The following is a 19,192-nucleotide window of genomic DNA, read 5'->3' as shown; positions in this document are numbered from 1 at the left end:
AACTTCAGAGAGTAGTCGAGGGCTAGCGCATCTTGTAGCATCTTAGCAACAGTGGCGTTTCACCAAAGCCTTGATCCACGCTGATGATTCTGCAGTTGTCTCTCCGCTGCCTAGATTCCAAGTCTTCTGTCTTAGCCACCAGCTGGTTTACTTGGGAGGCGAGTGATTTCACTGTGTTTTCCAGTTCAACGACCATGTCCGAGTAGGCATTAGACCCGTCCTCCAGGCTAGCGATGCGTGTAGCATGCGCAGCATTAACTTTTTCAACTTCTTTCATTGCCTTGGTGTGTTTGGCATGGGTGTTTGCGATCTGTTGGTGGAGCTCTCTCGAAAGATCTTCAACTTTCTTGTTTGACAAATCTATCTTTGCTAACACCCTTTGCTCCGACATTAACATGCTTATGAATGTTAACCACATACAACGCGACCGGCAACTCTGCAATGGAGCAACTGAGAGAGGCAACGTGTTGGGTACTGGACTATACCAGAATGGTATGAGGGGTTGTCATTGGTGTTATTTTTCGGGGGGGCAATTTCATCTCTTCTAAATATTGCCCCGCCTATGAAACTAAGTGATGCTAGTGATCTAAAATGAAACAAGACTCCGCAGCAGCACTTCCTGTTTCTCACCTCAGATGTTTTCAGAAATAGATTTTGGTTGTTTGAATGGGGACAAAATAATTTAATTGTGCAGCTATCCTAAACTTTGTAAAGCTGTTATGATTAAACTGAGCAAATCCAGATATTAAAATAAGTTGCAGCGCTCAAATAAAAATCTCCACTGATTAACAGCTGTGTCTTCTGCAATGTGAGTCTGGTGGCAGAAAAAATCTTTCTGGGTCCAGTGACATCATCATCTCGCCAGACCTGGAATTAGTAATTTCACGGTTTGGCCACTTTGTCAGAGTAGTTGTGATGCGACCGCCCGAGCTGATCCCGGCCACTCTGTCAACTCCTCTTAGTTTGGGAGGGGGCGGGGCTTTAATCAACACTGTGTCCCTTCATTTCATCACTGTCACGCACACACACTGGACACACAGCTGTCCTGCACTCTCTGATCCCCGCCCACTTCCCCCCGACACACCTGGTCGAGATCTGCTCTCCACTGAGTGCACTTCTCTAGTTTTATAATGCTTTTAATAATTCACGGTGTCAGCCCTCTTTTTTTCTCCACAGAGGGCGACGACAGCATCAGCAGCGACCAATCAGAGCTCTCCGTTGTTCAGTCCACACACAGCTTCCCTCCCACTCTCCCATAACTTTACAGTCCAGGTCAGAGCAGGTGTGTCCGTAATGAAAAAGTTTGTTTAGTCAAACTCTCCCCTCCGCAGCACTCACGCAGTTTCACACATTTTCAGATGAATTATTAACATTTTAAAATTATATTATTCATTTCCATTCTTGTGTGTGTGTGTGTGTGTGTGTGTGTGTGTGTGTGTGTGTGTGTGTGTCGGGGCGCCGCTGCCCGTGACCCTCTGTGGCGCTCATATTTTACTAAAGAGTGAATCCTGAGAGGGTCTGAGCGTGGACGTCCTTGGTTTCCCCTGAGTGAATGAAAGCTCTGAATATATGACAGTCCTACAGAATGATTTTGACCTTACTTTAAAATCAATCATCCTGCATGAAATCAAACACTGTGTGTGTAACTTTTAACTGGATTATAATTCACACAGTCCAGGAGCTTAAACAAAGTACGAAGGACCTTCAGTGGATCCGTCGTTAGGTTCAGTGTCCTGTTAGCTGACGATACTGATTAATGAGGCTGGATGAAGGACGGTGGGTTGTTACTGTGGGATGCAGGATTCACTGACAGTAACTAGTGGGATTTTATTTGTTGAGCCATCTGAAGCACATGTCGGAGCACCTGGAGGAAACCCACACTGACACTGTAATATGCAGCTCAGTTTTATACAACATATGTGGCAGGCGGTCTCTGCTTCATCTCTCTTTCAGTTGCGTCTCTTCAGCCTGAAAATCATTGACGGCCGCTGAGCTACAAAGTTTCATTTGTTTCTAACGGGATGCAAATCATCACGTTGCATTAAATGCACATACATGGTTGCTTCAGTCTTTTTTGGAGCATTTTGCACTTAACTTCTGTGCTTGCTGGCTAACTGGGGGAGGCAGCTAACGGCTAACAGCTAACTTGGTAGCTGTTTTTTAATGTAACAGGGGAAAGGTTACGATCAGCATTCACACCCGGGTCAAATCACTCTGCAGTAGTCACAGGTGTTTATCAGCTCCGATCGGCATCGATGGAAACACAACACCTGAGTGAACACACAATTTTAGCCCTTTTACTGGCGAGATGCAATAACGCACTGCCACAAAATACTCTGTCTCCGTCCGAGCAGCTCAAACATCGATCCACATCAGTCTGCACCGAGTGTAAAAGAGAGACAGAATCACTAAGATGTATATTAAAGGAGCTAACCACTGTAAAGTTTCCACAGGCCTCCATGCTGCTGTCTGCTGTTGACTAACCAGTTTTCAGGCCTGTCTGTGATGTCAGATGTCATACATCAAAAAATACACACACAGATATAAGATATATTCGTCTGCTGCAGAGCCGTGGACACAGCTGTGGTCTACTGACAGTTGCAGAGGAGTCGATCACCTATTTTTATCAGGTTGTCCTGTTTTTAAAAACTTCACACACGTTGATTTTGGTGGAAAAGCGGTGTTGGTCACGTCTGGAGATCTCACCTGGATCGTAATGCTGATAGGCTGATAGTGAGTATAATTCACAGCCTGCTGTCCTCTCCTGCAACACACTAACATATAAACATGTAACTCCCTCTGTCCATTATTGGGTGTGAGGCAGAATTTCGATGCGGCCTCGGTGTTGAAAACCAGCAGGAAGGTCAGGAGAGAGTCAAAGTGTCTCAGTGTTGAGCTCCGTCTCTTCATGTTACCCTGCAGCTGTTCAGGTAAACCGGTCAGTGAGCACGCTGACGGGAATGGATCCAACACTAGTTCACTCCCTGCTGGTGTTCAGTGTGTTACAGAGCGACCACAGACCCACTGCTGACATTAAAATGTGTTGTTAATTGAACCTGCATTGTTGTGACCTGCAGCAGCGTTTGAGCCTCTGAGGCTCCTGTAATTAAAGCAAAGCTTCAGTCTGCCTGCGACTGAGACACTCTGCTGTTCATTTGCATTTTAAATACAGGAAACACAACACTCTGTCACATTCTGTCATGGAGGACAGGTTTGTTCAAGACTGCAGACTCACAGTTTTCTTGTGTTGATCCTCCCACAGACTGACATCTTATCAGTCCTATAAGTTTAGTGCAGCGACACTGTGTCACATGGATCATATAAACTTGGGTACGACATGTTTGATGTCTGCAGACTGTATGATGCATTAGCTTGTGAACTTTGTTGCCATAGATGTCTAACAGGATAAAATGATGAAGGTCAAAAGGTCAAAGGTCAGCTTGACTGTGACATCATCATGTTTTAACGTCATATCTCAGGAACAGAAGGGGAGACATTTGGTCAGATACTGAATTGGTGACTCTAATCTTGAAACTGTGCTGATTGTATAGATCTTGTGTGTGTGAAGCATCCATGTTTTCACTGACATGGATGGAGACTGTCAGAGAAACCTCCAGTTGACTTTAAAATCCTGTTAAAAGCAGTTTGACATCGATTCATTTGATTCAGTCGCCTGATGAGTCACCCTGAGAGGTTGAGCTGTACTCACATGCCATGACCACACTGTAATTACAGTCCCCCGGTGCATAATTATAAAGTGACCAATCACGTTACAAAGAGCCGTGCAGCATGCAAAGAAAGCAGAAGCAAACTGGAGGTGGAGGCTGATGGGAAAATGACCTGCAGAACTTCACCTCCCTTTAAACACGACGTCTCTGCTGCTCTTGTGTTCCAGAAAACGCCATCCTGGCCTTCGGGAACGGCTCGGACGTGAAAACGGGCGCCAGTCAGCCCGGGATGCCCAGCCCAGCGACGGACAACCAGAGCCCGCACTTGGCAACCACCGCCCCAGGCGTCTCCATGGAAACAGAGCAGAACATTCTGAGAGCACAGATACCTACTCAGGTGAGACGAGATGAAGACTGAACATGTGATGTTCAACCTTTCATAATCAGAGCGGCAGTAATAGAGACGGCCTCGATCAGAACTGGGTCGCAGTGCTGCAGATTACTGGGGGCGTTTGTTTTATTCTGCGGGGAGCAGCTGACGGGTGGGATTTACAGTGTCTGTATGGTTCAGATGGGTCTGATACAAAGTCAGTCACAGGCACTACAACATGAAGAGAAACGACACATTGTCATATGCTCAAAGTTCATTTTACAACAACTTGTTTAAAGGGATGGTGCTGCCAAACATGTAATTCAGCCATTATCTACTCACCCATATGCCGAGGGAGGCTCAGGTGAAGTTTTAGAGTTCTCACATCACTTGCAGAGATCCAAGGGGAGAGGAGGTAGCAACACAACTCCACCTAATGGAGGCTGACGGCGCCCCAGATTCAAACGTCCAAAAACACATCATGGAAACCACAAAATATCTCCATACTGCTCGTCCGTAGTGATCCAAGTGTCCTGAAGCCCCGACATAAAAAGTTGTTTGGAAAAACCTCATTTGAACTCTGTTTTTAGCCTCATTGTAGCCTGTAGCTCTGACTGCCTCTCTGTGCACCGCGCTCACGTGTGTGCGAGACCAGCAAAAGCACGTGAACACACATGAAGGCGGTGCCCATGTCTCACGCTCTTGTGCAAGCGCGCGCACGTGAGCGGCATATGGGTGAGTAGATAATGGCTGAATTTTCATTTTTGGGTGCACTTTTAAGTGTAGAAATTCTAGATGTCAGCTAAAATAGGCTCCAGCCCCCCGCAACTCTTTACAGGATGAGCTGTTAGGGACTGTTCGTTATGTATGAGGGGAGTGAGGGCGGGGGTGGCTCAAAAAGGGGGAGGCATGTCAAATAATTTCTTAAGCACTGGGGAGGGGCTTGTGTTTTTTTTTTAATTTTGGCTTAGGGGAGGGGCATGCACATTTAAATGGTTATATTTTGCATTTAATTTACTGCAATGAAAACATGCTTTCCAAATTTTCCAAATTATGGCACTGAATTTTGGTGATTTCTTTCTTTTTTTTTTTTTTTTTTTTTTTATAAAGCCATCCAAATTTTGGCTAGTTCCCCAAATTCGGTGCTAAATTTTGCAGGTTTTTCCAAATATTGGTGATTTACCATCCAAACTAAACTTTGGCGTTTTTAAAAAGAAAACGTGGTTTGAAAGGCATGTATTCTTTAAAAATCCCCCAAATTACATCATTTATCAGCCAGAAACTGTAAAAACAGAAATTATCAAATTTCTGACGGTCCTTGGACACATCATGTGTGACGAACGCCACAGTCGATCACTGAGAAGTTTCAAAAATTAGTGCCACAGTGCTCAGTTTCCTTTAACTAGTTATTGCGGGGGAAATTTACAAATTACATTTTGCCTTTGCTGCTAAAATGACAGGCATGTAAATTACAATTATGTGACTCTAAACTTGTCAGTCAGAAGCAGGAATAATGATCCATGAGTTTCCTAAATGTCAGTTTCCTCCTCATTAGAGTTTGACAGAGGCCTAAACGGATTTTTGAAACTAAAACGACAATAATTGATGATTGTTTGTTCACAAAGAGTCAGTAATAATATGACAAGAAAAAAAGTAAAATTCAGTAAAAACACTGTCTCAGTCAAACTCAGGTAAAAGAGGGTCAAACACACTCGTACAGCTGATTGTGTTTGTGTGTGAGCAGACTGACAGTCACAGGCTGGTACCTGTCGGGTTCTGCTGCTCATCACACACTGAGTGTTCATCATGTGGACAATTGTGGATGGAGGAAGCTTTGAAGCTTTTAGATTGGGTTTAGGTTGGCTTTATTGATCCCAGCGGGGTCATTAGATCTGTGCTGCAGTGAGAGGATCCAGAGCGCAGCAACAACCCAGTGATGAGAATGAAGGAGTGACGGTGATTAAAACAATCAGACAAACTGGATTCTGACAAATGTGTTTTATAGAAACGTTTCCTGAAGCCTGAAGGGAAGTGTACCCCCCCTTTTGTTTCTAAGCAACCATACGTGTCATGTGACCACGTATCTTTAAAGAGTCATCCATTAAGAAAAATCACTTTTTATTAAATATGTGATTGAGGGAAATTGGCGAGCACATTTTAAGGAGCAGCAAGTCAGATTCTCTCAGCGAGGATTACAGATTACACCCAGCTGAAACTTCTCCTGGTCAGTTCAGTGTTTGTTGTTCAGGAGCTGAGTGATCCAGTCTCACATGACATCAGCTCTAAACTGCTGAATGAAAACCGGCTCACCTCACCCTGCTCTCCCCTGTCGGAGGCTGACACACACTGACTCGTCTTTGCACACAGGAACACACACTTAAACTGTCTCATATTCATAACTGCTTCATCAACAGTATAAAGAGGTTGTGTAAACATCATTAATGTCGCCCATACAATGAAGAAGAGGGGTAAACAACATTAAACTCTGTTGAACATCCATTTTAATGTGGCCGGTCTGTTCTGCATTAAGCAAACACACAGATTGTAATAATGAGCAGACATTTATAAATAATATAATTTACTCCAGGCCAAAGAAATAATGTGCTCCATGCATTCAGCTCCTAATGGGACTCCTCACGAAAAACACTGCAGATAACGTAACTGACAATCTGCCAACAGATATAAATAAACTACACAAGCTAAATGTATAACTGGGACACTTACTTATTCCAGAGGGAGGATGTATCCTCATCTCTGAACTGCTCGTCCCACACACCATTGTTCTTCTATATCTGACTGTGTTACAAACAGGGACATGAACATTTTGTCACCTGGTAGTCGAGCGTCAGGTCGGGATGATAACGTGTCACTGAGTGGACACCGCTCAGCATCCTGTCACAGTCACACAGCTGTCTCTGATATGTCAACAAAAATTAAATTACCACAGGAAATGATGTCGTGACTTTCAGTCAGAGCTGGGTTGTCCACGGGAGACGCTATACGACCAGGAACGACTGGTGTGTTTCAAGTTTCACTTTGGTCATGTGTCATCTTCAGTCTTTGGTTTGTAACAGACTGGTTGTTTTGTTACCTCAGCACGAGTCGTGTATATCTACACAGGGAGCAGGTCCTCGTCTACAGAGATCACCATGTTGCACCGCCATGTTTCTACAGGAGCCCAGAACGGACAAACCAAACACTGACTCTAGAGAGAGACATTTGTCTTTTCCTGTTGGTGACCACAGTCAGCAGCTCCTCTGCAACAAGCTGCATTAGAAAAACATGAAACGTCTTTATTGAGTGTTTTTACCGGTGTAAATCAGCTGCTCTGTTTGTTTCTGAGAGGAAGAGACCTCTGTGGATTATTTAGATCTCATTAAAAACCTCATCATAAAATAAGCTCAGCACAGATTTGCAGGTGCCGGTCAAGCGAGCCATCGAGTCACAAGTCATAGTATGTTATAAACAATAAATTAAAAATCTTTATGGGCAAACTCTACCATCACTTTAATTACGAACTATTCTATGACTCTCTTAAAACATGTTTATGACAAAATTTAATGGCTTTTTGTGACATAAATGACAAGAACTATTTTTAATGATGTTTACTTGGCATATAATACTTTGACTTTTTATGTAATGTTACACTTGGCGTATCATAAATTTTTATGGCACACTAAACTTTTTATGACATATGACGCTAAAATATACTTTTGGCGTACTGCAATATGACTTTTATTTACTATAATTTTACATCATACTATGATACAATATAATTCTTGTATGGCATAGTGCATGATTATTTTTTTCTGCATTTTTATGCTATATTACACCATGACATTGTTTTAATGACATACTATATTTTTTTTTGATAAACTATACTATAACTATTTTTTCACTTTTCGACATGCTATACTATGATGTTTTTTTTTCCTCGACTTTTTTCGACATGCTATACTATGATGTTTTTTTTTCCTCGACTTTTTTCGACATGCTATACTATGACGTTTTTTTTTCCTCGACTTTTTTAGACATGCTGTACTATGACGCTTTTATCACTTTGTTCCGACATACTCGACTATGACATTTTTTGTTTGTTTTTCCGACGTTTTTAATCATTTTTTCAACATACTATACCATGACGTTTATTTTTTCGACTTTTTCGACATACTATACTATGACTATTTTGTCACTTTTTTTGACATGCTATACTATGACGTTTTTATCACATATTATACTATGACTGTTTTTTTTGGGGGGGGGTGGGGGGGGGTCGACTTTTTTGACATGCTATACTATGACGTGTTTTTTTTTGTTTTCAACTTTTTTCGACATACTATACTATGACGGGATTTTTTGTTTTTTTCGACATACTATACAATGACTTTTTTTCCGACTTTTTTCATCATGCTCTACTATGATGCCCCCCCCACACACACACACACACACTTTTTTCCGACGTGCTATACTATGAAGTTTTTATCACTTTTTTCAACATACTATACTATGACTATTTTATCACTTTTTCGACATACTATACTATGAAGTTTTCATCACTTTTTTTTGGACATTCTATACTATGACTATTTTATCACTTTTTTCGACATACTATACTATGACTATTTTATCACTTTTTCTACATACTATACTATGAAGTTTTCATCACTTTTTTCGACATACTATACTATGACTATTTTATCACTTTTTCTACATACTATACAATGACTATTTTATCACTTTTTCTACATACTATACTATGAAGTTTTCATCACTTTTTTCGACATACTATACTATGACTATTTTATCACTTTTTTCAACATACTATACTATGACTATTTTATCACTTTTTCTACATACTATACAATGACTATTTTATCACTTTTTCTACATACTATACTATGACTATTTTATCACTTTTTTCAACATACTATACTATGACTATTTTATCACTTTTTCTACATACTATACTATGACTATTTTATCACTTTTTCTACATACTATACAATGACTATTTTATCACTTTTTCTACATACTATACTATGAAGTTTTCATCACTTTTTTCAACATACTATACTATGACTATTTTATCACTTTTTCTACATACTATACTATGAAGTTTTCATCACTTTTTTCGACATACTATACTATGACTATTTTATCACTTTTTCTACATACTATACTATGAAGTTTTCATCACTTTTTTCGACATACTATACTATGACTATTTTATCACTTTTTCTACATACTATACTATGAAGTTTTCATCACTTTTTTCGACATACTATACTATGACTATTTTATCACTTTTTTCAACATACTATACTATGACTATTTTATCACTTTTTCTACATACTATACTATGAAGTTTTTATCACTTTTTCTACATACTATACTATGACTATTTTCTCACTTTTTTCGACATACTATACTAAGACTATTTTATCACTTTTTCTACATACTATACTATGAAGTTTTTATCATTTTTTGACATACTATACTATTACTATTTTATCACTTTTTTCAACATACTATACTATGAAGTTTTCATCACTTTTGACATACTATACTATGACTATTTTTCATCATTTTCCACATACTATACTATGACTTTTTTCATCATTTTTCTCACATACTATACTATGACTATTTTATCACTTTTTCGACATACTACACTATGAAGTTTTCATCACTTTTTCGACATACTACACTATGAAGTTTTCATCACTTTTTCGACATACTACACTATGAAGTTTTCATCACTTTTTCGACATACTACACTATGAAGTTTTCATCACTTTTTCTACATACTATACTATGAAGTTTTTATCACTTTTTTCGACATACTATACTATGACTATTTTATCACTTTTTCTACATACTATACTATGAAGTTTTCATCACTTTTTTCGACATACTATACTATGACTATTTTATCACTTTTTCTACATACTATACTATGAAGTTTTCATCACTTTTTTCGACATACTATACTATGACTATTTTATCACTTTTTTCAACATACTATACTATGACTATTTTATCACTTTTTCTACATACTATACTATGACTATTTTATCACTTTTTCTACATACTATACTATGAAGTTTTTATCACTTTTTTTCGACATACTATACTATGACTATTTTATCACTTTTTCTACATACTATACTATGAAGTTTTCATCACTTTTTTCGACATACTATACTATGACTATTTTATCACTTTTTCTACATACTATACTATGAAGTTTTTATCATTTTTTGACATACTATACTATTACTATTTTATCACTTTTTTCAACATACTATACTATGACTATTTTATCACTTTTTCTACATACTATACTATGAAGTTTTCATCACTTTTTTCGACATACTATACTATGACTATTTTATCACTTTTTCTACATACTATACTATGAAGTTTTCATCACTTTTTTCGACATACTATACTATGACTATTTTATCACTTTTTTCGACATACTATACTAAGACTATTTTATCACTTTTTCTACATACTATACTATGAAGTTTTTATCACTTTTTTTCGACATACTATACTATGACTATTTTATCACTTTTTTCGACATACTATACTATGACTATTTTATCACTTTTTTCAACATACTATACTATGACTATTTTATCACTTTTTCTACATACTATACTATGAAGTTTTCATCACTTTTTTCGACATACTATACTATGACTATTTTATCACTTTTTTCGACATACTATACTATGACTATTTTATCACTTTTTCTACATACTATACTATGAAGTTTTCATCACTTTTTTCGACATACTATACTATGACTATTTTATCACTTTTTCGACATACTACACTATGAAGTTTTCATCACTTTTTTTCGACATACTATGACTATTTTATTACTTTTTCAACATACTATACTGTGACGTTTTTATCGCTTTTTTCAATATACTATACTATGACTTTCTTTTCCGACTTTTTTTGACATGCTATACTATGAAGTTTTATTAATTTTTTCGACATACTATACTATGACTATTTTTATCACTTTTGGACGACATGCTATACTATGACTTTCTTTTCCGACTTTTTTTGACATACTATACTATGACATTTTTAATCACTTTTTTCTACATACTATACTATGACGTTTTGTTTTTCTCCGACGTGTTATACTATAACTATTTTATCACTTTTTTGTGACATACTATACTACGATGTTGTTATTACTTTTTTCGATACACTATACTATGACGTTTTTATCACTTTTTTGACATACTCTACTGACGTTTTTATCACTTTTTTAGACATACTATACTATAACTACTTTATTAATTCTTTTTGACATACTATACTATGACGTTTTTATCACTTTTTTCTATACAACATACTATGATCTTTTTAATAAATTTTTTCGACATACCATACTATGACGTTTTTATCATTTTTTGACATTCTATACTATGACTATTTTATCACTTTTTTCAACATACTATACTATGACTATTTTATCACTTTTTCTACATACTATACTATGAAGTTTTCATCACTTTTTTCGACATGCTATACTATGACTATTTTATCACTTTTTTCAACATACTATACTATGAAGTTTTCATCACTTTTTTCGACATACCATACTATGATGTTTTTATCATTTTTTGACATTCTATACTATTACTATTTTATCACTTTTTTCAACATACTATACTATGACTATTTTATCACTTTTTCTACATACTATACTATGAAGTTTTCATCACTTTTTTTCGACATACTATACTATGACTATTTTATCACTTTTTCTACATACTATACTATGACTATTTTATCACTTTTTCTACATACTATACTATGAAGTTTTCATCACTTTTTTCGACATACTATGACTATTTCATCACTTTTTCGACATACTACACTATGAAGTTTTCATCACTTTTTTTCGACATACTATGACTATTTTATTACTTTTTCAACATACTATACTGTGACGTTTTTATCGCTTTTTTCAATATACTATACTATGACTTTCTTTTCCGACTTTTTTTGACATGCTATACTATGAAGTTTTTATTAATTTTTTTTCGACATACTATACTATGACTATTTTATCACTTTTTCGACATACTATACTGTGACGTTTTTATCACTTTTTTCGACATGCTATACTATGACTTTCTTTTCCGACTTTTTTTGACATACTATACTATGACGTTTTTAATCACTTTTTTCTACATACTATACTATGACGTTTTGTTTTTCTCCGACGTGTTATACTATAACTATTTTATCACTTTTTTGTGACATACTATACTACGACGTTGTTATTACTTTTTTCGATACACTATACTATGATGTTTTTATCACTTTTTTGACATACTCTACTGACGTTTTTATCACTTTTTTAGACATACTATACTACAACGTTTTTATCACTTTTTCAATACATTATACTCTGACTTTATCACTTTTTCGACATACTATACTATGACGTTTTTAATAATTTTTTTCGATATACTATGACGTTTTTATCACTTTCTGACATACTATACTATGACTACTTTATTAATTCTTTTTGACATACTATACTATGACGTTTTTATCACTTTTTTCTATACAACATACTATGATCTTTTTAATAAATTTTTTCGACATACCATACTATGACATTTTTATCATTTTTTGACATTCTATACTATTACTATTTTATCACTTTTTTCGACATGCTATACTATGACGTTTTATCGTTTTTTTCGACGTGTTATATTATGACTTTTTTATCACTTTTTTTGGACATTCTATACTTTAACGTTTTATCACTTTTTCCGACATGCTATACTATGACTATTTTATCACTCTTTTCGGCTTACTATGACTTTTTTATCACTTTTTTTACATATGCTATACCATGACTATTTTATCACTTTTTTGGACATTCTATACTTTCACGTTTTATCATATTTCTTGACATACTATACTATGACTATTTTATTAATTTTTTTTGACATACTATACTATGACGTTTTTATCACTTTTTGACATACTATACTATGACTGTTTTATTTTTTTTTTTGACATACTATACTATGACGTTTTTATCACTTTTTAGCATTCCATACTATTACTATTTTATCACTTTTTTCGACATGCTATATACTATAATGTTTTTAATCATGTTTTTCTACGTACTATGGACGACATGCTATGCTATGACTTTTTTCATGATTGTGGACGACATGCTATACTCTGACTTTTTTTTCATGATTTTGATCGACATGCTATACTATGACTTTTTTTTCATGATTGTGGACGACATGCTATACTATGACTTTTTTTCATGATTTCAGACAACATGCTATCTATGACTTTTTTCATGATTTTGATCGACATGTTATGACTTTTTTTTTTTCATGATTTTGGACGACATGCTATACTATTTACTTTTTTCCATGATTCCAGACGACATGCCATACTATGACTTTTTTCATGAGTTTGGACGACATACTATACTATGACTTTTTTCATGATTTTGGATGACATGCTGTACTATGACTTTTTTAATGATTGTGGACGACATGCTATACTATGACTTTTTTTCATGATTTTGATCGACATGCTATACTATGACTTTTTTTCATGATTTTGATCGACATGCTATACTATGACTTTTTTTCATGATTTTGATCGACATGCTGTACTATGACTTTTTTTCCATCATTTTGATCGACATGCTATACGATGACTTTTTTCATGATTTCAGAAGACATACTATACTATGACTTTTTTCATGATTTCAGAAGACATACTATACTATGACTTTTTTCATGATTTCGGACGGCATGCTGTACTATGACTTTTTTTCATGACTGTGGACGACATGCTATACTATGACTTTTTTTCATGATTTTGGACGACATGCTATACTATGACTTTTTTCATCATTTTGATCAACATGCTATACTATTTACTTTTTTCCATGATTTCAGACGACATGCTATACTATGACTTTTTTCATGATTGTGGACGACATGCTATACTATGACTTTTTTCATCATTTTTATCGACATGCTAAACTATGACTTTTTTTCATGATTTTGGATGACATGCTGTACTATGACTTTTTTCATCATTTTTATCGACATGCTAAACTATGACTTTTTTTCATGATTTTGGATGACATGCTGTACTATGACTTTTTTAATGATTGTGGACCACATGCTATACTATGACTTTTTTTCATGATTTTGATCAACATGCTATACTATGACTTTTTTTCATGATTTTGAACGACATACTATACTATGACTTTTTTCATCATTTTTATCGACATGCTAAACTATGACTTTTTTTCATGATTTTGGATGACATACTATACTATGACTTTTTTAATGATTGTGGACGACATGCTATGCTATGACTTTTTTTTCATGATTTTGATCAACATGCTATACTATGACTTTTTTTCATGATTTTGAACGACATACTATACTATGACTTTTTTTTCATGATTTTGGACGACATGCTATACTATGACTTTTTTCATCATTTTTATCGACATGCTAAACTATGACTTTTTTTCATGATTTTGGATGACATACTATACTATGACTTTTTTAATGATTGTGGACGACATGCTATGCTATGACTTTTTTTTCATGATTTTGATCAACATGCTATACTATGACTTTTTTTCATGATTTTGAACGACATACTATACTATGACTTTTTTTTCATGATTTTGAACGACATACTATACTATGACTTTTTTTTCATGATTTTGATCAACATGCTATACTATGACTTTTTTTCATGATTTTGAACGACATACTATACTATGACTTTTTTTTTCATGATTTTGAACGACATGCTATCTGACTTTTTTTTCATGATTTTGATCGACATGCTATACTATGACTTTTTTTCATGATTTTGAACGACATGCTATACTATGACTTTTTTTATGATTTTGGATGACATGCTGTACTATGACTTTTTTTCATGATTTTGGACCACATGCTATACTATGACTTTTTTTATGATTTTGGATGACATGCTGTACTATGACTTTTTTTCATGATTTTGGACGACATACTATACTATGACTTTTTTTATGATTGTGGATGACATGCTATACTATGACTTTTTTTCATGATTTTGGACCACATGCTATACTATGACTTTTTTACGTGATTTTGAACGACATGCTATACTCTGACTTTTTTTCATGATTTTGATCGACATGCTATACTATGACTTTTTTCATGATTTTGATCGACATGCTATACTATGACTTTTTTCATGATTTTGATCGACATGCTATACTATGACTTTTTTCATGATTTTGATCGACATGCTATACTATGACTTTTTTCATGATTTTGATCGACATGCTATACTATGACTTTTTTTCATGATTTTGAACGACATGCTATACTATGACTTTTTTTCATGATTTTGGACCACATGCTATACTATGACTTTTTTACGTGATTTTGAACGACATGCTATACTATGACTTTTTTTCATGATTTTGATTGACATGCTATACTATGACTTGTTTCATGATTTTGATCGACATGCTATCTGACTTTTTTTTCATGATTTTGATCGACATGCCATACTATGACTTTTTTTCATGATTTTGAACGACATGCTATACTCTGACTTTTTTCCATGATTTTGGACCACATGCTATACTATGACTTTTTTTCATGATTTTGGACCACATGCTATACTATGACTTTTTTCCATGATTTTGGACCACATGCTATACTATGACTTTTTTCCATGATTTCGGACGATATGCTATACTATGACTTTTTTCATCATTTTGATCGACATGCTAAACTATGATTTTTGTTTTCTTGATTTTGGACAACATGCTATACTATTACTTTTTTCCATGATTTTGGACCACATGCTATACTATGACTTTTTTTCATGATTTTGATCGACATGCTATACTCTGACTTTTTTTCATGATTTTGATCGACATGCTATACTATGACTTTTTTTCATGATTTTGAATGACATGCTATACTCTCACTTTTTTTCATGATTTTGAACGACATGCTATACTATGACTTTTTTTCATGATTTTGATCGACATGCTATACTATGACTTTTTTCCATGATTTTGATCGACATGCTATACTATGACTTTTTTTCATGATTTTGGACGACATGCTATACTATGACTTTTTTTCATGATTTTGATCGACATGCTATACTATGACTTTTTTTCATGATTTTGATCGACATGCTATACTCTGACTTTTTTTCATGATTTTGATCGACATGCTATACTATGACTTTTTTTCATGATTTTGAACGACATGCTATACTCTGACTTTTTTTCATGATTTTGATCGACATGCTATACTATGACTTTTTTTCATGATTTTGAACGACATGCTATACTCTGACTTTTTTTCATGATTTTGATCGACATGCTATACTATGACTTTTTTTTCATGATTTTGAACGACATGCTATACTCTCACTTTTTTCATGATTTTGAACGACATGCTATACTATGACTTTTTTTCATGATTTTGATCGACATGCTATACTATGACTTTTTTTCATGATTTTGGACCACATGCTATACTCTGACTTTTTTCCATGATTTTGATCGACATGCCATACTATGACTTTTTTCATGAGTTTGGACAACGTGCTATACTATGACTTTTTTTCATGATTTTGATCGACATGCTATACTCTGACTTTTTTTCATGATTTTGATCGACATGCTATACTATGACTTTTTTTTCATGATTTTGAACGACAGACTTTTTTTTCATGATTTTGATCGACATGCTATACTATGACTTTTTTCCATGATTTTGATCGACATGCTATACTATGACTTTTTTTCATGATTTTGGACGACATGCTATACTATGGACTCTTTATCATGATTTTGGACGACATGCTATACTATTTACTTTTTTCCATGATTTCGGACGACATACTATACTATGACTTTTTTTTCATGATTTTGATCGACATGCTATACTATGACTTTTTTTCATGATTTTGAACGACATGCTATACTCTGACTTTTTTTCATGATTTTGATCGACATGCTATACTATGACTTTTTTCCATGATTTTGGACCACATGCTATACTATGACTTTTTTTTATGATTTTGGACAACATGCTATACTATGACTTTTTTTTATGATTTTGGACGACATGCTATACTATGACTTTTTTTTATGATTTTGGACAACATGCTATACTATGACTTTTTTTCATGATTTTGGACGACATACTATACTATGACTTTTTTTCATGATTGTGGACGACATGCTATACTATGACTTTTTTTCATGATTTTGGACAACATGCTATACTATGACTTTTTTTATGATTTTGGACAACATGCTATACTATGACTTTTTTTCATGATTTTGGACAACATGCTATACTATGACTTTTTTTCATGATTTTGGACGACATGCTATACTATGACTTTTTTTCATGATTTTGGACGACATGCTATACTATGACTTTTTTTCATGATTTTGGACAACATGCTATACTATGACTTTTTTTCATGATTTTGGACAACATGCTATACTATGACTTTTTTTCATGATTTTGGACGACATGCTATACTATGACTTTTTTTCATGATTTTGGACAACATGCTATACTATGACTTTTTTTCATGATTTTGGACAACATGCTATACTATGACTACTTTTCATGATTTTGGACGACATGCTATACTATGACTTTTTTATATGATTTTGGACGACATGCTATACTATAACTTTTTCATGATTTTTGGACAACATGCTATACTATGACGTTTTTTCATGATTTTGGACCACATGCTATACTATGACTTTTTTTCATGATTTTGGACAACATGCCATACTATGACTTTTTTCATGAGTTTGGACAACGTGCTATACTATGACTTTTTTTCATGATTTTGATCGACATGCTATACTCTGACTTTTTTTCATGATTTTGATTGACATGCTATACTATGACTTTTTTTTCATGATTTTGAACGACATGCTATCTGACTTTTTTTTCATGATTTTGATCGACATGCTATACTCTGACTTTTATTCATGATTTTGAACGACATGCTATACTATGACTTTTTTTCACGATTTTGGATGGCACGCTATACTATGACTTTTTTCCATGATTTTGATCGACATGCTATACTATGACTTTTTTTACGTGATTTTGAACGACATGCTATACTCTGACTTTTTTTCATGATTTTGATCGACATGCTATACTCTGACTTTTTTTCATGATTTTGATCGACATGCTATACTATGACTTTTTTTCATGATTTTGGACCACATGCTATACTATGACTTTTTTCCATGATTTTGGACCACATGCTATACTATGACTTTTTTCCATGATTTCGGACGACATGCTATACTATGACTTTTTTCCATGATTTCGGACGATATGCTATACTATGACTTTTTTCATCATTTTGATCGACATGCTAAACTATGATTTTTGTTTTCTTGATTTTGGACAACATGCTATACTGTGACTTTTTTCCATGATTTTGGACCACATGCTATACTATGACTTTTTTTCATGATTTCGGACGACATGCTATACTATGACTTTTTTCCATGATTTTGGACCACATGCTATACTATGACTTTTTTCCATGATTTCGGACGACATGCTATACTATGACTTTTTTCCATGATTTCGGACGATATGCTATACTATGACTTTTTTCATCATTTTGATCGACATGCTAAACTATGATTTTTGTTTTCTTGATTTTGGACAACATGCTATACTATGACTTTTTTCCATGATTTCGGACGATATGCTATACTATGACTTTTTTCATCATTTTGATCGACATGCTAAACTATGATTTTTGTTTTCTTGATTTTGGACAACATGCTATACTATTACTTTTTTCATGATTTTGAATGACATGCTATACTATGGACCCTTTATCATGATTTCGGATGACATACTATACTATGACTTTTTTTATGATTGTGGACGACATGCTATACTATGACCTTTTTTCATGATTTTGGATGACATACTATACTATGGACCCTTTATCATGATTTCGGATGACATACTATACTATGACTTTTTTTATGATTGTGGACGACATGCTATACTATGACCTTTTTTCA

The 19,192-nt window shown here is 34.6% G+C and overlaps 1 protein-coding gene across 1 annotated transcript in view; it reads left to right on the top strand.

Moving 5' to 3' along the window:
* gfra4a (GDNF family receptor alpha 4a) overlaps nt 1–19,192 on the top strand; it is a 242,910-nt gene that overhangs the window by 213,033 nt on the left and 10,685 nt on the right. Inside the window, exon 7 of the mRNA XM_049596165.1 lies at nt 3,896–4,065. Within this exon, the coding sequence (XP_049452122.1) occupies nt 3,896–4,065 (170 nt within the window). The remainder of the gene's footprint in view (nt 1–3,895; nt 4,066–19,192) is intronic.

This window comes from Epinephelus fuscoguttatus, linkage group LG14 (assembly GCF_011397635.1).
Source record: "Epinephelus fuscoguttatus linkage group LG14, E.fuscoguttatus.final_Chr_v1".
NCBI classification, from domain to species: Eukaryota; Metazoa; Chordata; class Actinopteri; order Perciformes; family Serranidae; genus Epinephelus; species Epinephelus fuscoguttatus.
Note: the sequence above shows the minus strand (reverse complement) of the source record. Positions and strands in the feature narration are given on the sequence as shown.